The sequence below is a fragment of the Oryzias melastigma genome, linkage group LG7 (genome assembly GCF_002922805.2).
Source record: "Oryzias melastigma strain HK-1 linkage group LG7, ASM292280v2, whole genome shotgun sequence".
Lineage (NCBI taxonomy): Eukaryota > Metazoa > Chordata > Actinopteri > Beloniformes > Adrianichthyidae > Oryzias > Oryzias melastigma.
Window position 1 is genome coordinate 29,322,830 of NC_050518.1, and position 26,017 is coordinate 29,348,846.

A 26,017-nucleotide genomic window follows, 5' to 3' on the forward strand; every position below is an offset into this window, starting at 1 on the left:
AGTTAGAAACCACGTCTGATGATGTGTACCGAGTTGTGCTCTCTGAGTTTGGATCTTCTGCTGTCAGGTTTCCAGTGCTGCCTCCTCCACCTCCTTCATCTCTCTTCCCTCGCTCTGACCTGATAGTTGAGAAGATGCACAGAAAACACAACCAACACAGCTGAGAGCACGCTTTAGAGAAACACAAACGTCCTCCATCTTTCTACCGATCCCTCTTTTGCAGGAACCATCTTTTTGAAATACAGAGGAATGGCGCTCACCCTTCCAAAACGTTGATGTATTTGTGAGGGATGAGGCCCTTGACCCCTCCCACCTCGCCTCTCCACCAATCACAGGAAGCCTTGCTGTGAAGGACGAGCAGGTCCCCCTGCTTAAACGACAGCTCTGCTTGAGATCTGGCCACGTAGTCGAACATGGCCACGGCCTCCCACTCTGCGCACACATTGGAGCGGGTTATCGGCAGCACATCCACACGAATCCGCCCTGATGTCCGAGTCCAAACTCACCGTCCTCACTGGGGAGATGCTCCGCTTCTCCGTCTCCCTCCTCCGTGATGGGTTCACTGCAGAAAGACCAGAATTTAACAGTCAGATGCAAACAAACCTAAACTGTAACACCAGAGCCTTCCTCAGAACGATGGAACAGCCTGACGATCTTTATGACGAAGACAGAATTTAGATCAGATTATTTATTAACTCAAACACATCAGGACAGGCTGCAACCTTAGAGTGAAGGAGACGGATCAAACTTAAACTGAAGGGATTTGATCTGACAACTTGGCTGTTTTTGAGCAGTTAAATCCATGGTTTGTATCTGAGAACTGGAGTAAGTGAGTGTGACGTAGAAATATGCTTCAGCTCAGACAAAATTAGGTCAAAATTAAGCAACATTTTTTCATGATGTAGACGCTGCCATGTTGGAGCCAGACGTCATGAGTAAGCATTGACAGGTCTGTAGTGAGCATCCCGACCACTAGAAAGCAGCCTATGCAAAATCTATCAATCAGATTTTGCAGATTTTCCAGTAGGCTCCACCTACTTTTATTGAAGCACCTGATTGGTTATTTTATATTTATAGGAATATTAAGAAGATGTTAAAAAGCTATCAGGGCAAGAATGTTTATTCTGACCAATAGAATGACTAAGTAATAGTTGTTTATATCTCTATAGAAGTCTATGGGATTTTGGGTTCTTGGGGCCAGTGGGTATTTCCTGTTTGGAATGGCAAGGGGGAGGAGTCACTCAGTCCAGTTCTCATATTTAGTCAATAGTTAAATCCAACAAATACCACAGACCAGGGTAAAAAAAAGTCAATCATCATCACAGTGGAAACAGCAGGAATAACAAAATTACAATCTGTAGCAAAAAAAAACAAAAATGGATGACTTAGAATAACATTTAACAAAAAAGGTTTTTTCAAAAGGAGGGTGAAGGCCAACACATTCTAACTCCCAACTCATCCTTTATAAATGTATTTTCCGGACCCCCTCCACGCCACTTTTGATGCTTTATGTCTCCCTAACTCATTGTTTTTCAATGTGCTGTCTGTTCCCATTAAATCAGGAGTTCCTAACCTCGTGAACCGGTACTGATCCGGGCCACAAACAGGAAAAAATGTATACCCTAATCAGGAGTCTCCAACCCCCTCTGACATGGACCGGTACCGATCCAAGAACCGCTTAGAGAAAAGTGCACATGCTTGCTTTGTTTCTGAAGGAAGTTTTTGAAAACTTCCGGACTCTGTTCACCACTGTTCACTTCTGTGAAATGTTTGTAGCTGGTTTAAACGTAGACTTCAGGATGCAGATTTTCCCTTTAACGCCAAAGTGGATGCTAACAGCCAAATGCTAACTTTAGCTGAGTCAGACTCTCTCTTCTTCAGGTTCCTCACTGGCTCCTTTCTCCCCGAAGAAACTTTCCAAATACGTCTTTTTGTTTGGCTTTTTTTTAGCTTTTGGCATTTAACTTAGCTAGCGGCCCAGTACCAAGTAACCCTTGAACCACGGACCAGTACCAGCTTGTGACCTGGGGGTTAGGGACCCCTGATTTAATGTAAAACAGGCAACATATCGAAAAACGATGAGTTGAGGACACCCAAAGAATCAAAAAATGACTTGGAGGAAAGTACGTACATGACAAGTTGGGATTGAGAATGAATCATGAAGGGAGAAGATGGTCTAATGTGAGGAAATAACCTCTAAATGTTCAGATTTACTCAAACATAAGGCTCAATAAAATGATAAACATTCTGTCACATTAAGAGAGTCAATCTACACATTTCATGAAATGATTCAATTCAGTTAACAAGTGGATCTGATTTAATTTCAAGTCTTTTCTATTCAAAATTATCACCTTAAACGACTTCTGACTTAGCAAGTCAATTAGCCTAAAAAATCAAACTTGTATTAATGAAACTCTTCATGTTTACATGAAAAAGGTGAAGTAATTTCCTGTGCAAACGAACATAAAAGATTGAATGATTTTAAGCATAAATGCTGCATCTTGTAAAAGGACATCAAAGCTATTGATGATTTTTATTTAAAAACTTTTTAAACTTTTTATTTAAATTGACATATTTGTTTTTTCAATCCTCGACATCATTACAATTTTGTTAACACAATAAAAATGTATAAATAAATTAGAATTAGCCATATTCAGCTATTTTAAATGTTTAATATGTTTTCCACTTTTCTTCTTGAATATTACCATTAAAAAAATGTTTCCAGTTCCATTGGTTTGTGATTTTTGCATTAGTCCCACAACACTTCCTGCCATTTGGAAAATTGTTGACATTTCTATTTGATTTGTTGTATCAGACCAACATTTAAGGCCAAAACTTTCAACTTGGCTCAAAATCATAAACCAAATGTTTTGTCGGTTTTGAAAAACTCGAGTCAGGAACTTCTCCCATGGTTTCATTTCCAGTTTCTCACCAGTACTCCTGCTCCAGAGTCATGTGCTTCTCATAGACGGGGCCCGGCAGCTCTGATTGGCCGAGGAAGATGGCGTCGTGCTGGATGATCATGGTCTTGACAAGGTCATTAACCTGTGGTTGCCGAGCGACGGCGTCATCAGAATTCAGGCCCCTCAGGAGGCTGGGACCGAAGCACACGGCCAGGTTGTACGGCTGCATCATGTTTTCATCGCTGTACTGAGACACGCTGGGAAAAACACAGGCGTCTCTCAGCACGAGTCACGGTTCGAGTCCCGCCCTGACGGCAGCAGAAGCAGCTTACTGGTTGAGGAAGGCGAAGAGGTAGCGCATCACGATGACGAGGGGCCGCGGGAAGGTGGAAACAATCGTCTTGATCTTGGCCGCTTTTTCTGCGTCGTCGTCGATTTCTGAACACGACAGGGAGGAGAAGAAGGCTGAGCGGCAAACCCACAAACCACCCAAAACCCTCAGAAGTAAAACTTTATGAAACATCAAGATGACAGGGTTCCTCATTTGTGCAGCTCAAAGTAAAAAAAAAACAAGAATTTTGAGCTGTAAATAAAATATTATCGCCTACAAGCTCAGTGGCTTAGTGGAAGAATGTCCGTCCTGAGACTTGAAAGTCGTGAGTTCAAATCCAGGCGGAGTCATACCAAAGACTCTAAAAATGGGACCCAGTGCCGTCCTGATTGACACTCAAGGGGTTGGGTGGGGAGTTATACCACCAAATGGTTACGGTGCGCAGCTGTGTCTGCAGCTCACCACTCCCCCATGGGATGGCTCAAATGCGGAGACATCTACTGGTAGGTGGGTGACAACTAAAGAGACTTTAACTATGGGACAAAATGGTCTTTTTAACATTGTGGTTTTTTTGATGGAGAACTTAAATAAATAAAATAAATATAAAGTTATTCAAACTTTATATTAAACTTTATATAAACTGTGAATCAGGAGCAGACAAAAAATGCCTCTTGAAAAATACTGTATTTGTGACAGAAAAACACAGAAGAATCCACTTGCAGACAAATAGATCCATGAAGGTCTTTGTTGTCCTGGTCTGAGCTGGACTCTGGATCAGAACTGTATAGCTGGATGGCTATGACATTGCTCGCCATTTTTGTTGCACCGATGATGTTATTTGGGGTTGTGAGGGGCTGTAGGCCAGTGGGAGTGTGCGTGAATCTAATAAAATCATGCTGCTCTGCAGAAAACTTTCCTTTTTAAATTTGGCAAAAAACAGCATGATCATGATAAAAAAAAAAAACGCTTTGAAAATAGATCAAAAGATGATCGGAGTGGGATTTAAAAAACACAGATGTTGCTCCATTTTGCATCAAAATGTTATCATCTTTGCAGACACTTTCCTATCTAGGCTGTGTGTTAGTGTCTGCCATAAACGGCTATATTTAAACATCTTTAAATGTTACATAACTCGGAGTATAAGTGAAACACAGAGACACACGAGGAGGTTAGAGAAAAGCGTCTTACGGACACACTCCAGCAGATCGGAGTAGCTGTCGTAGGGGAACAGAGGAGGCTCCAGGCCTCTGAAGTACAGCTTCAGGACGCCCGCCACAGAGTCCAGGTCACACTCGCCCTCTGACAGCGGGTCCTCTCCTGCAGGAGTTCAAACAGGTCTACTCAGACTCAGATCAGTTTCTGTCACATCTGACATCCTGAAGGCTTCGTCAAGAAGAAAAGACTTCCTTTGTGTTTATGGTAAAGCTCTCATCTGATTGCTTTAAAGCGTCCACGCACATCTGACGGCAGGCGGGACTGTGAGGATCACAGACTCCGATTTATCCACAGCATTTATGAGAATGAACGAGGAGCGCCTCAAACACAGCTGATGCTCTATAACTGACAGAGAGCAGAGTTTGAGTCTGTCTGAACTGAACTGTGCTGTCATGGTCAGAAATACTGCGCTGGATAAGAGTACAGGAAGAGCCGGATGAAACTCATCCTACGTTTGAAAACAAAACAATACATTTTGATTTTAAACATTTATTTTTTTGACTGATGTTTTCTAAATTTGCTGGAAGGAATAAACTAATGAAGAACCACAGAAGTTGGGAGCTGAGCAGAACATCAGACCGAGCTTTTGGAGGAAAGTTCAGTGTGAAAACCTGAAGGAGGAGGAGAACATCTGACAGATGAAGCTGCAGAACGATGTTTTTTTTACTAAGTTTTTCATTTTTCCATTGCAAAATGCAATTTTATTCTAAAGTGTGCTTAAATCAAAGCACAAATGTTTGGGTTATTGTGATTAGGGAGGACCAAAAGTTCATTTTGGGTTTCACAGTTCTATTTATTTTAAATGAAAGCACAACAACGTAATATATGGTGATGGTGCTGTATTTTCCTAATGCACGTCTCAATACAAAGAGTTGGTATACAGGAATGACAATTCTATTTAATAATTAACATATTTTAGGCGCTTTTCAAAAAAATATAGACTAAAAAACATTACAACTTTTTACAAAAGCTGACGTAAAATAAGGCATTTTAGGCCGCAACAAACAAGCAATTTAAATATATTTTTATTTACAAATTTCTATTTTTTGTGATTTAGACTGAACTCAGGTGAAACATCCGTTATGAAGTGCTGAATTTACACATTTCAAACAAGAGGAAAAACTGTTTTTTGTTAAAAAAAATGACTTGTTTTAACTTTAATTCTTCAGTATCACTGAGTTATTAGATTTTGTCTTATTTTAAACACCTCAAATGAAACAAGCATTTTTTTTTTATTTAAGTAATAATTTCAGGCACAAATTTTATTTTTTAAGATGATTTGTCTTACTACAAGAAACAGACTTGCTTTATTTAGGGAAACTGGAATTTCTTTTTGACTCATACTAACTTTTAAAGAATATTTGACCCTAAAATATGTATTTATAGTCCCAATGTCTGAGACAATAGGATATAATTGAGTGAAAACTGTATAAATAAAACCTACTTTAAAGATATAAAACTCATTTTTAGCACTAAGACATATTTTTAACTACCAGAAGAAAACAAACCCAAATACAAATGTTTAAATCTAAAGATTAACATCACAAATTATTTAAAATAATTTCACCAAGACAAATTCTTTTAGTTCTATTTTCATATTTTCACTAAAAAAAGGGGAAACACATGTTGTATTGTATATATGTGCAGCTTGTTTTAACAAGATGATTTTTTTCCAGTGCGGGTCACCATCATCTGCTGACTTATCAGGTCACAACGTTCACCTTGAGTCAGGACAAAACCAGATTCCAGCCGAGGATCTCCTACCTCTCTCAAAGGCGTCTCTGATGAGGTTGACCTCCCTCTGCGATCCGGGAACTCGGAAAATCCCTTCGTGGTGGAGTCCTGACACACAAACGTTTAGTCATTTATGCTTCTGGCACAGAACAAGTCCTCAAACTGACTGAAATGATGAAACAAACTGTCTCACCATGAAGATTTATGAAGCGGATGCAGCTTTCAACCACCACAGGAATCTGCTGTCCGGAGCTCTGAGGACGCAAGAGGAGACAAAGGAGACGACACCGAAGAGATTACAAACCAGAAACACAAAGATCTGACACAACAGTGAGCACTGAGACAAACAAAACCCGGAGAATAATCCGTTTAATGTTTACAATGGGGTCTTTAGAGATTGAACTGCTAAGCGGCGTTCTAAATCAGTGGTCCCCAAACTTTTTAAGACCACAAACTGGTTTAATGTCAGGCTATATTTTCAAAAACCAGCCTGTACACGGTTGACGTTGGCTTGTAATTTTTTTAAGCTTCCGGTTTTCGGAAAATCTATTTTTCAATTAAAAATGAAATTTAGATTTAAAATATAACTTAAATGTAACTGTAGCTGGGTTACAGATGATTAATTTAATGAAACAAAGTGATTGAATCAGATTAGTAAAAATGTAATAAAGACAACACTGCAGGGGCTTCTTCATAGACGGCTGTTTTAAAAATAACTCAATCCAGGCTCAGATTATCTTTTAAGGCAAAAAGATGAATCCCATTTTGTTTGTTTATGAAATATTGATTCATGGTGTATTTTTCTGTAACACAGAGGAGTATTTTCCATGCTACAGTTTTTTCTAAGAGATACCTGCCTTGTTAAAAGGCTTTTCTGTAGCAAAATTCTTACATTTTCTCTTATCAAGTTTCCACAAATCAGATGCTTTAATGTTATTGAATTTTCATTCTCTGTAAAATATTTGCAGCAGGTTTATACGTAGTGTTTGTGTTAAAATGCAATGTCGATTCTTCATTAAATGAAGGCTAAAAACCAAACGCCATTTTTAGTCACATCCCACTTTTAACATCTGATGGATAAATAAACAAAAGAAAAATCATATTGACATAAAACTGTTTTTTTCTATACATAATATAGCCTAATTATAAATATAAATCCATAATTAATACAATTTTATTGAAGCGTTCTTGTAACATCAGAGTTCGTCTAAACGTCTTATACAGAGAGGGTTTGGTGTGTTGAATACATTTATATTTCAAGTAGGAATCAAATTAAATCTGGAATTCTTTTTCTTTAACCTCTTAATGCCTGAATTTATTTCCTGCTATAAAAAAAGTTTTTGCTTTTAAAAAGATGCTACATTTAGGTAATTCTGGAGCCAAAGTGGTTTGTCGCATGTTTGCAACAACAGGCATTATGGGGTTAAAGTGTTCTCGTCTTCATTTTCTTCACTGGGTCTTTTCTGTGAAAAGAAACTTTCCCAAAGCATTTAATATTAACTTTGTCAGCTTTAGGGTTTCTCATTTAGCAGTCGGTGTAGCTGCTTTAAGAAGGTAGTAAATGAATTTAAGACACGTGACCATAGTGAATGACTTGACATGGATCAAGAATGTCCTGGATCTGGCGGACAAAATCCAGTGGTTTTCTAAAATAAACCTTCTTTTAGAATCAGAAAGTAAAAGAAACTGATTTTTGTTATTTTTTTTTAATCTGAGACCTGGTACCAAGAGAAGCACAGACCGGCACCGGTCCATGGCGGCGGGTCTGGGAACTACTGTTCTAAAATACAGAAAAACTTCATAATTTGGATGTTGAGCCATGCCAGGGGTCCCCAAACTATGGATGAGGCCCCGACACACACTCACAGAAACGCTGATCGAGACCCACATAGAATGTGACTTTTTATTCCACCCTTCTGCCGTTTGAACTATGACGGGAGACAACAGACTATTTATTGGTTTAATAGTGACTCACATTTTCACACATTTCAGGCTAATTTGGGATTGAGCTAATATTTCAGCTACATGCTAGCTGTTGTGGCTAATATAGGCTTTTTTCAGTTTTTTTGCTAATTTTGAGATTAGCTAATATTTTAGCCTTGTGCTAATTGTTTTGGCTAAATTAAACATTTTATTAGTTTTTAGAATATTTTGGCATTTAGCTAATATTTCAGCTACATGCTAGCTGTTTTGGCCAATGTTGGCTTTTTCTCAGTTTTTGTGTGTGGCTATTTTGGAGTTTAGCTAATGTTTTAACTAAATGCTAGCTGTTTTGGCTAATATAAGCTTTTTTGGCTAGTTTGGAGATTAGCTAATATTTTAGCCTTATGCTAGCTGTAGTTCACTTTCAGCTTATCCCTTTCGGGGTCACCACAGCGTAACAGCACCCACTGTTTCACTTCAGTGATTTGACAGAGTTTTTACGCCGGATGCCCTTCCTGACACAACCCTGTACTTGAGGGGCACAGGGACCCAGTTAGCCAGCAGCGTCAAGGGATGGGGATCCGTGGACAACCCTGGAATCGAACCCAGGGCTCCTGCGTGTCAGCCCTTCACCTAGCCCACTGAGCCACCCAGCCGCCTAGCTTTATGCTAGCTGTTTTGGCTAAATTAAACCTTTTAAAAATTAAAAAATTAAAACTAAAATTAAATCAGTTTTTAGGCTAATTTGGCATTTAGCTAATATTTTAGCTTCATGCTAGATGTTGTGGCTAATTTAGTCTTTTTTCAGGTTTTTGGGCTATTTTGGAGTTTAGCTAATAATTCAGCTACATGCTAGCTGTTGTTGATAATTTAGATTTTTTTTGTTTGTTTTTTAGACCAATTTGGCATTTTGCTAACATTTTAGCTAGCTGTCAGCTTCAGCCATTTCAGCTACTAGCTTCAGTGTTTTTAGTTATTAACTTCAGCATTTCAGCTATCAGCACTAGCATCTTCAGCAGCCACATTCAGCTTTAGCATTCACACCAGCATTATTGCAGGTAATGCTATATATCTAGTGTAAAAAAAAAGTTTTAGTATTGTTTTTTTCTTTGCAGATAACAGAAATGAATTATTTTAAATTTGGCTATGTGTAGCTTTCTGGAAAACCATAAGTATTTACGTTTAAGCTGTGATTGTTACACTTTTTCTGTTAGCTTACAAACCGACCTCACATCAGAGAAGAAAGCAGTTATGTAGCCCTCACATGAAAAAGAAAAAGTTTGGGGACCCCTGATCTATGCAGATGATCACTGCCGAAGCCGTTCATCTGGCGTACAGCAGAGAAAAGCTCTTAGTGGTAGCAACACGTTTTCAGATGTGTGTGAAAACAGGCTCTTTCTTATATGTAAGACTGAAGTCCGCCACATGACTCTGCCTGCCTGCATGCGGCGCACAGAGCAGGCACAGGCGGTACGTGGTACCTGTGTCCGAGACATTCTCCTTCTTCTTCTGCACCAAGCCAAGCACAGAAGAGCAGGGACACAGAGAAAAAGAGATTAGAAGAGAGGCAACAATGAGGGGATGAAGATTTAGAGGAGGAAGAGGAGGAGCACGCAAGCACACACACACTCACAGGCTGAGTGTAGAGAGGAGGCAGCAAAGAGGACAGAGCTTTTTAATCCCTTCCACAAGCGAGAGGGGAAGAGATAAAAGAGGAGGTGGATTGAAAGGAGGAAAAGCCAGAAAATAAGCTGTGAACACTGCAAACTATTTGATCCCTGCAAAGATTTTAAACATTTAAGATAATTTTCCAGGTTCAAAGTTGTTTTAACTAAAGGCCATGTCACACTGCTGCTATTGCACATGTTCCATGTAAGAAAACTGGTCATATGTGGACATACGTTGAAAAAGCTGTGGACATTTTAACAGATGTATCACGTCAATTGAGACGTATGAATAAGATCAGATAAACCCGCACGTCATTGAATTTCTTCACTTTGACAGTCGGAGCACTGGGCACATATCACATCGCGTCAGCACCACGGACAGCACCCAGCTCGGGATGTTTTGTTTTAATCCTCTAGTCCACACCAATTTGAAGACAGCTGCTTGGCGCCTGACACCACAGCCCACCAGGGGTGGGGAGGACCCGCCAAGACAGGGGAGCTCCGGCGGAAGCACCAGCTGGGCAGTGGGCATTTAGAGTCATATTCACTCACATTTTGCGCAGCACAGGACACGGAGAAGTCAGTGATCCACCAATTTATATACCTCTCACATAATAACTGAATCGTACACAAACTATTCGTGATTATTGTGCTGTTCATATGTAATTCATCAGTGTTTTGTGAGAACTTTGGTCCTTTGTGATACATGCATGATAGACGTAATTCGCATTTCTCATTCGTCAATGTGCAAAGTTCATATGCCCATCATATGTAATTGTGCAGCTGAGTGAGGATATTCAATGAAGTGTGGATTAATCTGATCGTAAGGCGGTTTATTTGTACTTCACTGTACTTCAATGACCCTCGAAGAACATCTGCGCACATCGATGTAGAGGGACACAAGAAAAACTCGTGAACTACGTATATCATGCATGTATCACAAAAGAATGAAATTATATTTGTGGAACATGCTCCAAATGTACATGTACACAGTGTGACACGGCCCTTTAAGTCCTTCCTCTACACCTTCCCAGGCTTTGCTCAAAATCAACACAGTGGAGAATTTTTTATCTCATTACGAACTAGAAACAGAGAAAGTAGTTTTAAAATGAGTCAAAATCATTTTGCTTTTGACAGTAGAAAAACTTTATTTAAGACTATAAATAACTTATATTTCACTATAATTTTGGGTTAAATTTTAAGGATGTTATTTTAAAGTTAGACTGGCATTTATTGTCAACCAAAATCTAGATTTACGTTCTAAAAAGAAGTGCTATATTTAGATTTTGTAAAGATTAATTAGAGTCACACTCTGATCATCTTTTAATCTATTTTCAAAGTTTTCCCAGTTTATGATTATGCGTTTGGATGCATCAGAATGAGGCGGAGCAGGGAGCTTGTGGCTCGTCCAGCATATTTTCTATGTCACAAATACAACCTTTTTCAACTGCATTTTTTCATTTTCCTCTGATTCACAACATTTTGAAAAAGGAAATACTCAGAAATGCAATTTTAAGTTATATTTTTCTTACATATGTCCCTTATTGTAAGAAAAATGTTAAAAACACCAAAAAACACAATTTTCAGATTGTGTCCTTACAGTAAGATAGGCCAACTTGTACTAAGATTTTCATTTTGGACACATTTTGTTCTATAACTATAATACACCACAGTTAGGTACATACAAATTCAAAAAATATATACAGTAGAACTAGCAAAAAAACTTCTCATTGGCCTGTATGACCTTTAATCTGATGTAATCTAACTAAAAGTAGCTTTTTTAAGCATTATTTTCACTTTTTGGAACTCTTCTTTCTATATTTTGATATCTTAATGTACAATTTCCTGTTAAGTAATAGCTACTTGCTGCATGAACAGATCATTTCATTACTTTCAAGGGATATTTTTTAAAAGATAAGTGTTCTGTTCCCATTTTTAGGCTACCTCTTGTGCAGTGAACATAACCAAACACATGACTGCAGCAGTCTGTACAATAACAGATATAAGTCAAAAACCCTTCCCCCATTAACAGCTTTTCTTTACATAAGCAAAAGAATCAGCTAATGGGGTTAGAAAAATGGTCTTACCAAAATTTCTTATTCTGATCTCAAAGACGCGTTTTCTTAAACTGAGATTATTTTGCTGTTGAAAAACATTCTTGATAAGTTAATTTTTCTAATAAGACAGAAAATGATGCAATTTTCTTTCTTTTTAATTTCTTAAGATTTGTTTTTTTCAGTGCCTAGGGATTGTCGAGCCAAAATGTGCACCAGGAAACACCCCATCCCCCCATCCGCCCGTATCTTCTGCATCAGGACCGGATAAGCAGCAGTGCAGCCAAGTACAGCAGAGAGGAAAGGGAAGTGAAAGTCTGAGCGTCTGTTACCTGAATGTAGGACAGAATGTCTGAGGTGAAGAGTGTGTGGCAGAATTGGGAAACAGGTCTGGACTTCCGAACACGCACTGACCGAGCGCATTGCATTCTGGGAAATATAACAAATGCACGAGCCCGATTACACATGCTGTCAGTGACAGGATCTTCTGCGATCAGACTTGAAGAGAAAACGGATCAAAACAACAGTTTTTGAGAGTGGCATGTCCCTCCCCTCTTCCCGTCTGTCCTCTCTGCTCTCTCCTGACCTCTAAGCCTCTCAGATTCACTGCCTGTACTCTCAATTCTTTAAAAAACACTGTTTTTTACCTGGAAGGGTCACTGTCCACCGCCTCGGCTGGAAGAAAAAAAAGGAAAAATCTGAAACTCTAAGGTCACGGTGAGTGGCTATAAATAACATAAAACATTACAAGACGCTTAAACAATTCATTAGCAAGAGGATAAACATCCTACAGATGAATCAGGTCAGGATTGGTTGGAAAAGCTGGCAAAAGAAAAGCTTTTTGTAAAAATGTGTGAACTCTGAGGTTTTTATTTCATAAAACTAATAAAAGGGCTAAAACATGCTCAAAAAAGCCTAAAAGGCTGAGCAACTCAATGAAGAGCAGATACAGAAACTGCAAAAAAAATGTTAATTTTTAAATTAACATTTTGTTAATGTTAAATATTTGTTAATATTTATTAACCCTGGAGAACCTACGGGGTCAAATGTGTTAATTTCTAATGTAATATTTTTAATATTATATATTTTTTTCATTTTATCAAAATTTTGGGCATTATTTTTATTTTATTATTTGGTTGCTGTTCATTGCTACCAATAATAAGCAAAACAAAGCAAAAAAAATTAAATAAAGTTTTAGAGCTCAGAAGTTGAATGGTCTCCAGAATCTAATGATTTTATTGTTGTAAATAAGTTAACCAATGATGAACAATTGTAATAATGTACAGAAAACAATGTAAAAAAGGAACAAAAAAAATATTAAATTACTTAATGTCACGTTATATGACAAATGTCTCAAATCTAATTTTAAGTAATTCAAATTTAATTTTAAAACAATAATTGAAACAGTAAATAGTATATTTAAAATACAATAAAAAGAGGAAAAAGACATCTGAATATACGACCATATAAAGCTAAACTCTTTATAATAAGGGTCCCTTTATTAACATTAGCTAATGCATAGTTAAGCATTATTTAACCAAATAAACAATGTGTTAACAGACACTTTCTTTTGGATTACTAAGTGTTTTATTTAATGCAATAGTTAGCAGTTAACTAATGTTTACCATCCAGCCTTACTTAATTCAGATCAAGTCATTGATTAAAACTTCCTGGTGCAATTGCTTAGCTTTATGCATCAACATGTTAGCTAATATTAGGGGTGAAGAGGAAAATGGATTCAGTGATGTATCACATTATTTGGTTTGGTGATATTTATGTCAATTTAAAAGGCAATATTTAATTCATAATTTATGAGCGTCCTTCAGCGTTTTACTTCTGTCTTCACCTAAACCCCCCAACACCAGTTGGCAGCAGAGTGCATTGAGCCTCTTTGAGCAGCTCTACACAAAAACAGATCTCACCAGAACCAGCATGTGTTAAATGTTCTGTCAGCCTCACGGTTTTTGTTGTTATGAGACATGTATTACTTAGTTTTTACTAGGGATGAGTACCGAACGAAAACTCTGTTCCACGTTGCTGCCAGTATCAGCACAGACTTGCAATAATGAGAGACGAATTAATATTTAGGTAGGGTTTTTTAATTATAAGTCATTCTCAAAAAAAGGAAAAACTTGTTCTGGTTCTGTCTTGGGATATAAGTATTGGGATACGTATCATGTCGCCAAGCTTTTGCCAATACACACCCCTAGTTAATATATATGTAAAGTCTGAACAATGTCTGAAGTAATAAAAGGAACCCTTTTATAAAGTGTTCCCATTAAATTAAATTCTGAAAATGAATGGTTACCTTTCTGAATGGCATCATGTAAAAGATCATGTTTGGCTTGAAGCTTGGAGGCCAGAGAGTTGCTGGTGAGAAACTCTTTCACTTTCTACGATCAAAAGAAGAAACATTTAAAAACCAAATCAACATTTTCTGATTCCCAAAACAGTCAAACTCCAGCAGACTCACTGTAAAGTAGTAGGTCTCTGTGTCCTGCTGATTGGCTCGCCGTTTGGCCAGGGTCAGTTTTGGGACGCTGGCCCCCCCAGGGGGCTCGTGTGTCAGGCTGCTGCATATGTCCGGAGACGGGTTGCACTCGCTGTCGCACATCGTCTCCAGCAGGGCTGCGAGCGTGGCTTTCAGCGTTTTACTGATCTAATCAAAGGGAAGGAATGACGATTTTTATTAAATACATATTCATGTTCTGCATCTTTCATAGACAGAAGAGAACAGATTGCTTTAATATTTTTTCTTTCTTTTTGTGTTTTTAAACGACAATTTCATCCCCGCCTACACTTAACAAAATTAGTACCTGGTGTAAATGAATTTAGGGAATATAGAATGGCACCCATACCCAAAACAACAACAATGACAACAAAACAAGATGACACCACAGTAGACCATAATGTCAAGAAAGTGAATGAAGCCACTCCACTAATGAAATTAAAACACACAGGGATGGAATATCCAAAAGACCTTTTTTCAAATGATCATGGGATGGCCACAGGACCTGCTGCTAGGTGACCATATTGTGGCAAAAATGTAAAATTTGGCAATTTTCACATTTCTGCCCAGAATGAGAAAAGAAAAATAGAAAAATAAGCAACATTTCACACACACCCGTCCAGGTCAAGTTAACAACCACAACCAAAGTTTAATTGAACTTTGACCTCAGTAAGAGGCCACCATCTTGAAATTTTTCAAAAACAATTCAAATCCTCTTTAGGATCTTCTACAAAATTTAAACTACAAATTTATACTCCTGCTATGGATTTTGATGGACAGTGTCCCCCCACTTATTCACGTTTCTTGTTTTTGATGAGTATGGATGTGTAACAGACATCTTTCAGCCACGGGGGGTGGAGGATGAGACGGGAGTGGGGAGGTTTCCGTATTCAGGCATATTCGCAGAAGCCTCCGGTCCCTGACCCCCGCGAATAAAGGGGGATTACTGAACTAGCTCCTAACTCCTCAAGCATCATTGCGAAGCGTTTCAGTTTATTGTTACCCTTACCAAAAAGAGTTATGCTCAAGTTTGTTTTAGGTATACTTCTTTAAAACTAAAATTAAGATAGTATACTTTTAATTTACTTTTCAGATACTTAGTAGAGATAAACTTTACAAGTTCATGTTTACAAGTTCATATTAAGTATATTTGGATTACACTTGGAATTATACTACAAGTTTAAATGTATTTGTAAGTGTTCTTAAGCATTAAAAGTGAAGTAGATGTATTCTTGGGATATTTACAGTATATTAAAAATATCTTTTTATTTACTTACCTCCTCTGTTTCCAAGGTAACGGTAGCAAGTCGAGACTGAAGCTGCTGGAACCTGGTCTCCAGTTCATACCTCACCTGGCTCTCCGCACTAACCTCGCACACCTGACCAACAAACACAAAAAAAATTGAAAAGCTTCCATTGTTACTTTTTCACAGTGCTACACGAAATAGTTTTCTGAAGAGCATCGTGTCAGCCTGGTTTCACCTGGTCTCCCTCGTGAGGATGGTAGTTGAACCTGAAGGGAAGGCAGAAGGCGGCGTCGTGCTGCTGCAGCAGAGCATCCCTGTCTCCACTCTGGTCCAGGGAGGTCACCGCAGCCTCCAGCTGTTTCAGCCCCGTCTCCTCTGTCTTCTGAATGCGCCATCTACTGGTCAGGTAGCACTTCATAACCCTCTCCACAGACAAATGGAAACCAAGGTCGCAGCACTGTTCAAACATAAAGCGAGGTCAGTGTTTTTCCTTTTATTAAAACAATGAGGGAAATGTTCCAGAAGGTCTCCTTACATCGATGAGGGTGCTGACATCTTGCAGGTAGTACTTGTTCATGGCTGCATTTGCTGCTGCGAGGTTCAGCAGATAGTCGTTGCGAGCCTTGGTGCACTTCAGCTGGGTCTCCTGCACTCTGCCAAACCTCTGTGAGCCACAGTAAAACAAAAAAAAAACAAAACAAGGATAGATATCATAAATAAGGTGCAATAAAACATACGCATGACATGTGGATGAACAACAGGAAAAGGAAGTGGGTTCCATGCTGTAAAAAACATTTTACGACTCGCTGGGTTTTGGTTTTTCTTTCCTGCCTCTCAAACACACACCTTCTCTATTAGTTTCTCCATCTTCTTCACAGAGCTCCTCTTCTGCCCCACCAGCTGGCCGGGGCCGAGCTCGGTCGACTTGCCGGTGTGTCTCTCTTCCAGCCGCTCTGCGTCCTTCAGCTTCCCCTCGGCTATCAGGCAGTCTGTGTGGTACTGGTTATACGTCTTCAGAGCCTTGAAGGAGTCCACAACATGAGTACACATTCACTATCATCACATATGCCTAATCCTGCAGCGGAGGGCTCACCGTCTGCAGCTCCATTGTGACCTTCAGCAACTCATCCTGCATCTGGATTCCAATTTCTTTACTCTGTGATTAAAAGATTAAACTGATTAGTCAAAAATCTTCAATATTTTGAGTCAGTTTTCATAAGAATGCATATTTGTTTGAGTTCGGCCCATTCCTGCACAGATACAGGAAGTACCTCATCACAATGTCACCATCAGCTGCTTTTGTGGGTCATGGTGTTTGATCTTGGAAAGTGGGTGGCAGGATGCAGCAACAAAAACACATTTCCGTGCGAGGCTGCCACTCGGTGAATGAAATGTGCATGGCCAACCAAATATGGGCCTGCTGCACTCACATAAACGTATGGATGGATAATCTCTGATGTCAGACCATTGATTGTATCAGCAACCTGCACCAACGGGACAGTAACCATTCAGTCGCAATTTTTTTCACAATGTTTGGTTTGAGTCAGTCTGAGTCATCTTTTATATGACAACCACTTAAGCCAATCAGGAGTGAGCTTGTTGGAAGTCCACACCCCTTCAACTTGAACACAAAATCTGTCATTGAAATGCAGCGAGGAGTCTAAGGAATTTTGGCTTCTTGGAGCCTCGTTTGACCACTTCCTGGACTGTGAGGGGGGAGGGGTCATTCGGTCCATTGGGTTCTGAATAGGAAAATACACATCAATCTTAGTTAGCTCCGCCCAACTAAACAGTGTTCCAAAAATGGCATCTGGGCGAAAACAAAATAAAATTTTGGACCAGCCGTAGGACGGCCCACCTGCCAGTCAGAAATTACATTTCTAAAATATGCTAATTTGATCTTTGATCAAATTAAAATGACTGATTTTAAAATAAGTTCATCCAGCTCAGAGTTGCTATAAATAACTTTAAAAAAGCTCTATATATAAAGACATAAGATATGTTTATTTCAGGTGTAAAGATCGACCTAAATAACTCGGGCAGCAACCAGCCTCTAGTGGTCTTCAAAGGAACTGCAACATTTGATACTTCCTATCAAATTCGGGAACTGAAGGTGGAGGTTTAGTTACTACTGACAAAAATACAGAAATGAGACAAAGACTTGAAAGATTATAAAACAGAAGTTAATCAGTTTGTGAGATTTAATGTTTCAGGTAAAAAATATTTTTTTTGCTTCCTTCATAAAAGAAAAACAACGCTCAGTGTGCAGGCAGTTGCTTTAGAGAGAAAAGATTAAATGTGAGTTGGTTAACAGCTTGTTTTGTCAGATCTCAGAGAGTAAAAAAATAGTTGGAGCTTAAAATGATTTTTATCTGCTAAAACTCAACCCAAGAGGTTTTGATCTGCAGCCTCAGAAAAAAAGCGCCGATCCAAATCAGATCATTCAAAGCACGCACTGCCGTCTGCAATCCAGAAAGGCTGTGCTTCAAATTTTTGAAGCCTGCAACATTTTACCGTCCTCAGTGAGCCCTAATTTCAGAGATTCCTGTTTTAAAATAATAATAAAAAATATCTGAAAGAAAAAGCTCCATTCAGTGACAGACTGACAATGCCCTTCCCCCTCCTGTTAGCAGTGGTTTTTATTAGAGAATGACTGAGTCTACCCACAGGACACCACTATTATGAGGGTTGAGGTTTCACAGGTACAAAACACTAAGTCCTGTTTTACTTGATGTGTTTGTCGCTATAGCACATGTGGGGAAAACAAGCCCTGAAGCCCGGATGGAGGCCCCGTGGGCATCTTAATCTCTCCTCTCCTGAAACGGAAACCAACGAGAGTTAAATTTATCATGGAGATTTGGGCCAATTCCAATTGGCCGCTGGTTCAAAAACTCTAAAACTGTTTTTTTCTCACACTATCAGGTTAAATGTCTTACAAGAAGATATATTTTTGTTGGTGTACTTTGCACTAAGCTACTTTGTATTCGACTCTTCTGGGTTTGTACACAGTGTTCTCTGTGTTACATTCTAAAAATAACCCGTGATAAGTGACATCCGCAAAGTAGTCTTCTTTATTTTTGTTAATTATTCTACATGATTTAAGGATGTAAAACTAGGGGTGTAAAAAATCGATTCAGTTGTATATCGCGATATTTCGTTTAGCAATACTAGATATTTATATCGATTTAAAATGCTGACAATACAATATTTATTTAATTATTTATGAGCGTCCTTCAGCGTCTGACTATTGTTTACCACCTAAACCTCAGACTGCTTGGTGGCCGCGCAGCACACTGAAAGTCTTTGAGCAGCTCCACACCGCATCAGCTTGTGTTAAATGTTCAGTCAGCCACGCAGTTTTTGTTGTTATGAGACATGTACTACTTTGCTATTACATGAGATGGGTAGTGAACTGAAACTCTGTGCCAGACTGCTGCCAGTATCATATAAAAATGTGGATTGCTGTGATTTGTAGTGGCTCGGATAAAAACTAGTTAAGCAACACAGCTACACATTGGACAGTACTTTAGCTTAAGAAATGTGAAAAATTGTTCAGATATAATCCTAGGAGAAATCGCTATACATATCGTATCGAGAGACTTGTATCGTGAGACTAGTATCATGACACATATTGTGCGACTACTATTGTGAGACTAGTATCATTACATGTATTGTGGGATTAGTATCATGAAACATATTGTGGGATTAGTATCATGAAACATATTGTGGGGCTAGTATCATGAAACATATTGTGGGGCTAGTATCGTGAGACGAGTATCATTACACGTATTGTGGGATTAGTATCATGAAACATATTGTTGGGCTATTATTGTGACACTAGTATCATGGTACTTTTACTGTGATACTAGCATCGTGGGACTATTATCTTAAGACTAGTACTGCGACACGTATTGTAGGACTATTATCGTGAAACTTGTATCGTGACAGGTATCGTGGGACTAGTGTCGTGAGACTCGTATCGTGACACGTATCGTAGAAGTATTATCGTGACGGGTATCGTGGGACTATTATCTTGAGACTAGTATTGTGACACGTATTATAAGACTAGTATTGTGACACATATTGTAGGACTAGTATCGTGAGACAAGTATTGTGACATGTATCGTTGGACTATTATCTTGAGAATAGTATTGTGACACATATTATGAGACTACTATTGTGACACGTATTGTGGGACTAGTATCGTGAAACTAGTATTGTGACACGTACCGTTGGACTATTATGTTGAGACTAGTACAGTGAAATGTATTGTGGGAATAATGGCTAACCAATAGCTGTTTACCTAATTCTTGGAGCCAGCAGGTACTTTCTTTTTGGAATGCCAGGAAAGGAGGGGTCACTTAGTCCAGTTCTTTTATACAGGCAATGATCTTATCATTTATTTTTATTTTTATATTATATTTATAGCTTTGGCACCTTAATACCTGAAAATCTTAAGTTGTTGTATCCTTATTGTTCCTTTCAAATGTTCGGAGTATCAAATGGCGTTTGTCCAAAAAGAAAATGGAGCCAGAGCAAAGGCAGACGCCCTTACAAGAATGATTATTGGAGATGAAGCGTGCTTCATCCTCCAGGATGTTTCTCCTGTCGGTCTGTGAAGTTGGACTCTGATTGGTCACATTTGCGTTGTTTGATGCAGAGCTGAGAGTGACGTTGAAAGGACCTAGATGTTCTTGGCGTTGAACCAAAACCTTTTAGCTGCTTTAAAAACAACTCCTGTGGCCTAATTAGGATTCTGCTCGCTCTTTACTGTGACAAGTTCCTGTGAGTCAATTTGGACAACCTGCAATTTTACCAATCCCACTCTGCGTGTGAATATTCATGTTTGGTGTTCTGTTTGTAATCTTTAAAAATGCTCTCAAGTAGAATAATTTGAGGCTTTCTTGAAGATTTTTAACTGGTATAGTAAAAATGGAATTTCCAAATCTTATTTTACAATTTTAAACACTTGTTTTTCATTTCGGAAAACTTATCTCAAAAATTCACAAACCACAAGAAAAACGTTGATGACTCTTTCGCCTCCAAATTGCTGCCATGGCAACTGCACAAGGTTTAAAAAAAATTTATTAAAAAAAAAGCTCAAAAAGAAGCCATGACTTGAAGAAGATTTGAGCTGTAACGTCATTGTTTCCAACTCTGAAGAACTGTTCACGATGCTGTAGCAACAAACTTGTGAATTTGGGTCTTTTCTAAACACATAATCCATAAACACAAAAAAAAAACTGAGTTAATGATTCAAGAAGAGGCCGCTGTTTAAAATTCTTAATAATGGAAAAAAAAAACATATTTAGTACCTTTAAACTCCTCATAGTTTTTACTGGAACTCTTTGAAAATGTAATGAATGAATCGTTGGCTCAAGATGAAACAAATGATATGACATACAATACGACCATATTAGGAATGTGGGCGTGGTTAACAAAAAACCTCAGTTGCTAAGGAAATACAAAAAAATACATTTGCCAATTCATCCAAAAAGTATATAGACCTGTTTGTTGTCCCTGGGTGACCAAAAAGTAAAATAGTTGCTATGGAGATAAAACCAAAAGAAAAGCCACAATTTTGTAAAAACTATTTTTTTTCGTGGGGCAGAGGTGAGAAAGTGAGGGGCATGTAGCAGCTGCTCATCCAGGGAGGGCGGGTCTAAAGGGGGTGATGGAGCAGGTAGCAGTTGTGGGCCGTGTCATGAGGGGTGATTTAAATCAGTTGATTTGATTGTATTAAAGCTCAAATTCGTGCATTTTAGGAGCACGCAGCAGAATTTAACTTCAAAAGCAGGGAGACTCTTGCAGCCTCCCGTGAACTCGCATGCGACCGAGCGCGCTCTCACCCGCTTGTGCAGACGGTGTGTGTCCTCCGTGCTGTGCGCGAGCCTCTGAGTGAGCGTGTTGCAGCAGGTGTCCCCCAGCGCTGCGTGTTCCCGACTCTCCAGACGGGTCTGAGTCAGCAGAACCGACCAGACCTGACACACCGACTGACCCCACTGCTCCTTCCTGCAGGATCACACACGAAGCTCCTGAGAAGACGGCACAGGGAAGCCCATCGGCGACACACACGCCACCAGCTTACTTTTTAGTCTTGTGCGTGAACCTCTCCGTGAGTTTGTCGAGGGCCCGTGCATACTCGGCCTCAATGTCGCCTCGGCGCCGGAGGAACTCTGAAAGGTCCGAAAGCTGCTGCTGTTTTACCTCCACTTGGGAGTCAAGAATCTTCACTTGATCTGTCAGCTGGGCACGCAGATCTGAGATGACAGACAGACAAACAGAGAACAACTATCTCCATAAATACATATTCATAAAAACACACAGACATGCTGACGCATGCAAACACAGATAACTAAGGCGCAGACAGGAACCGGGTTTACGCCACGGATCCGTTCTGTAGGAAGGAGGTTTTCTTACCACTCAGCCAACACATGAAATATTGAAATATTCTGTCTGCTGCTAAAGAGAGATTCAGACGTTTATGCAGAATCTTAAAAACCCTTTTCTGTTTTGCTTCACAAAAATGTAAAAGTAAGTTGTGAAACTTCTTTAATAAAACTTTTTGATTATTTGCTACAAGATAAAAATGCAGAAAGGAGATGAGTTTTTGAGCATCTGTGACGTCTTTTTGAAAAAAAGGCATAAATGGCAGAGAAGCAAATATATACTCTACTGCTGTGATTATCGTGTGGTGAAGTTAAAGAAAAACCCAGCTGAGGTTTAGAATTTCAACAATTCTACCTGCAGCCATAAAGAGTTAAACTGAAGATACACAGAGCTAATTTTTGAGACCTGAAAACAGCACGAGGTAAAAATACCCGTTAATGGCGTTTATTTTGGTCTGTGTGTGGTTGCACCACATTCATTTTCATGCATTTTTTATAAGCCTTCTAAAAGCAGCACCTCGCTGTTGCGCCAAAGACAGATCTTGAGTGTTTTACCACGTTGCTGATGATCAAGCACGTGGATTTTACATTCGAAAGGACTCGAGCAGACAGGAAGTGCTTTCGGGAAGTGATCTCACGAGTCCTGGATCCAGACTCAAACACTGCACAAACCTGAAACCCACGTGAGGGGGATGTAAAGTTACACGTAAACCTTGCTGTTATTCAACTGTGCACGGCACATTCACACTGGCGTTTAAAAAATGATATTTGTGCCACTACACTGAGAACAAAAGTCACAGTTTTGAGATCTGAATTGCATTAAAAATGATACATTTTAAAAACAATGTTCTAAGTAGCAAATGAAAATAGTAAATGTTTTCTTTCAGAAGATTTTCTTTGCTTTTAAAATAGATTTTTGCTTTTGCGACACAAATATTTTCAGATGCATTGGTTCACATCTCGCATTTCTCCCTATCTTTGATTTTGTGCTCATATCTCAGAGTTTAGAGTGATGTTTGTACTGCTGGACTGCTAATCACAGACAGGAGGGTTCATACTGGTTGGTCTAGATCAGGGGTCACCAACACAGGTCACCCCCAAAGACCACACAAGTTGTCTGCAGGTCTTTTCTAAAAATAGTACAACTCACTTGTGAGCTGCGTCTAAAATTACTCTTTATTCTGTTGCTATTTTTTTAAAGAGGCCATCCATCCATCCATCTTCTTGTCCGCTTCGTCCCTTTCGGGGTCGCGGGGGTGCGGGAGCCTATCCCGGCTACTGATGGGCGAAGGCGGGGTACACCCTGGACAGGTCGCCAGTCTGTCTCAGGGCCTCAATCACTCACATTCACTCTGACAGTCATACCTAGGGGCAATTTAGAGTCACCAATGAACCTATGAAGCATGTTTTTGGACGGTGGGAGGAAGCCGGAGTCCCCGGTGAAAACCCATGCATGCACGGGGAGAACATGCAAACTCCACACAGAAAGGTCCCAGCCAGGATTTGAACCGGGGCCTTCTCGCTGTGAGGCAAGAGCGCTAACCACTGCACCACCGTGCAGCCCTTAAAGAGGCCATACCTTCAAAAAACAACTTTGTTAGCTTTTAAGTGTGTTATATTGTTCATTCCTCACTGTAAAGAGCCCCAAAGCGGTATTGTGATCCGTTCTCTGGCACAGTTGTGGTTGTGCAGATGTCGAGTGAATTTGTGCCCCAGCCATCTCTACCCTGGTGCAGCTAAGGGCAGATATATGGTAGCTGCATCCATCTTCTGCCAAAGACTCTCAGATGATGTCATGAAATGGGCAGCAGCTGGACACCAGTGAAGATAAAAAATCCTTGAAAAAAAAGTTCAGCGCACTGAACTTGTCCTTCATGTGTGAAACAAACACCATTTTGGGGAAACTGAGACGCCGGAAAAATAATTTTAAACTCCCCTAAAATTCTTCTGTAATTTTCAACCAATAGATTCCATCTGGTGAGGTGCAACTCTTAAAGTTAATCTAGATTTGGTGCAATCCAAACACGAGAACAATTAACAAAGTGGGAGTAACTTACAATCCCACCAGGTGACACCTGACTGCCTTCCTGTGCTGCATGTAGAAGCACTTTGATTCATGTAAAGCGCAGGGAAAGCTCAGAAAATGCAAAGCGGCTGTCAGAAGAAGTGAGATGCATCGCTGTTTGTTATTGTTCACCAAAGAAATGCTGCTGATGTGGAGAAGCAGGAGCCGCTCGTTGTCTTGAAAACTGATGTGAGCAGCAGGTGGAACAAAGCGATCAGACCGCTGACATTTCTGCAGCTCCGAGCTGCATCTTATTTTGAAAGACAGAATCTTTTAGATATCCAGAATGCTGAGAATTTGACCACTTTTTTGTGTAGTTTATTTGCAATATTTATCTGTAAATCAAAATAAAAGCCACATGTGGAGATTGATGTGATGATTTTCTGCATAATCCGATTCTGAATTGTGTGACATTTTTGGTTTCGTGATGAGAAATGTCAGTATGTGAATGGGTCATGCATGATCCGACGGTCACGGATCGTCAAGTGGAGTCCCGGATTCAGGAATTCACATTATCTGATGGTAGTATGACTGTTTGCCCCTCATTTATTCGCCTCTAAAGATAATTTTCTCCAAAATTAGAAGCAAACTTGCTATTTTTTTCGTCTCTGCATTTTTTAATCTGTTTTAATTCTCACTGTAAAATCTAACAATAATTCTGAGCATTAGGTCAGTTTGGAAGCAGTAAAGTCTGATTGTATTTGATGAAAATAAAAGCATTGGATCGTAGAGCCGGTGACTTCTGGGCCTGGATTCTTGTGAATTCTTCTTGATGCAGAGGCGCCTTTATCTCCTTTCTGCAGGATTTTACATAACCCGAGTTTGACAGATGGACCTGCAGAAACCTTCAATTCATCTCATAGATCTGCTTCGCAAACGCCTACGATTCAGTTAAAAAGAGTAACCTGTTTACAAACCGTGAATCTGAGTGGAGTTAACACACGTGGTTTCATCAGATAAATCCTCCCCCACCGGATTAAAGCCTTTGACCTTATTAACAGATGAGGGATTAGGTTTGGATACTGCGGTAAATTAGCAACAGTAAACAAACATTTCTTACAGTAACATTTTAGACCATATGAATCTTTTATTTGTTTCTTCTGTGTGAAATTTAAATTAACAGAAAATTATTATTGGGTGAGTACACACTCTTCTATTCTTTTAAAAGTGGTAAACACATTTACCATCAGAACCGGTTGGTAATCTTTTTATTATAATTTTGCTGTTTTTAACCAAAATCCCAAAACCTGTGTTGTTTCTAAGACATAGCTTCTGCAGAGCAGCAGGAGTTCATACAAATTCCCCATTACCCTCAGTGCTGCTGAGAGCTCGGCGTATTTCCTCATCACAATCTTTTTCAAAATGTATTTTTTTGACTGCTCTTGATCCAAGACGAATTAAATAAAGACATACCGGTACTAAGAAATGATGTTTCAAGCTTTATTTTCCTCATATATGTCCCTCGTCATGAGAAAAATGCCACAAGGACATGTTCCATTCATCTTCCTCTTCCACTCATCCAGTGAGCAGTCAAAGCAAAGATGCCCAGACTTCCCTCTCCCTGGTCACTTCCTCCAGCTCCTCTTGGAGGACCCCGAGCCGTTCCCAGGCCAGCCGAGACACGTCTCTCCAGTGTGTCCTGAGTCTTCCCCGGGGCCTCCTCCCAGTGGGACATGCCTGGAACGTCTCTCCAGGAGGCAGATGCCCGAGCTACTTCAACTGGTTCCTCTCAATGTGGAGGAGAAGCTCCAAGTTCTCTCCGGGTGACCGAGCTCCTCACCCTATCTCTAAGGGAGCGCCCAGCCACCCTCTGGAGAAACTCATTTCAGCTGCTTGTAGTCGGGATCTCGTTCTTTCGGTCATGACCCATAGGTGAGTATTCAAACCAAGATTAAGAGCTTTGCTTTCTGACCCAGCTCTCTCTTCACCACAACAGACCGGTACAGCAACCACATAATGACGGACGCCACTCCAATCCGC

At 39.6% G+C, this 26,017-nt stretch overlaps 1 protein-coding gene across 2 annotated transcripts in view; it reads right to left on the bottom strand.

Annotated features, from left to right (window-relative positions):
• The window catches only part of arhgap4b (Rho GTPase activating protein 4b), a 44,565-nt gene that overhangs the window by 4,336 nt on the left and 14,212 nt on the right, over positions 1-26,017 (bottom strand). The window contains exons 3-21 of one of the 2 annotated variants that reach the window (XM_024293514.2): positions 21,672-21,843; positions 21,433-21,595; positions 16,677-16,739; positions 16,430-16,603; positions 16,119-16,247; positions 15,819-16,040; positions 15,614-15,715; positions 14,301-14,486; positions 14,136-14,220; positions 12,475-12,502; positions 12,160-12,256; positions 6,377-6,437; positions 6,214-6,291; positions 4,423-4,551; positions 3,236-3,341; positions 2,933-3,160; positions 507-562; positions 261-432; positions 30-119 (exon numbers count right to left, since the gene is read on the bottom strand). In XM_024293514.2, coding sequence (XP_024149282.1) covers positions 30-119; positions 261-432; positions 507-562; positions 2,933-3,160; positions 3,236-3,341; positions 4,423-4,551; positions 6,214-6,291; positions 6,377-6,437; positions 12,160-12,256; positions 12,475-12,502; positions 14,136-14,220; positions 14,301-14,486; positions 15,614-15,715; positions 15,819-16,040; positions 16,119-16,247; positions 16,430-16,603; positions 16,677-16,739; positions 21,433-21,595; positions 21,672-21,843 — 2,341 coding nt within the window. Of the gene's footprint in view, positions 1-29; positions 120-260; positions 433-506; positions 563-2,932; positions 3,161-3,235; positions 3,342-4,422; positions 4,552-6,213; positions 6,292-6,376; positions 6,438-9,587; positions 9,616-12,159; positions 12,257-12,474; positions 12,503-14,135; positions 14,221-14,300; positions 14,487-15,613; positions 15,716-15,818; positions 16,041-16,118; positions 16,248-16,429; positions 16,604-16,676; positions 16,740-21,432; positions 21,596-21,671; positions 21,844-26,017 lie in introns of both variants that reach the window. The other variant, XM_024293515.2, reaches the window with a different exon arrangement.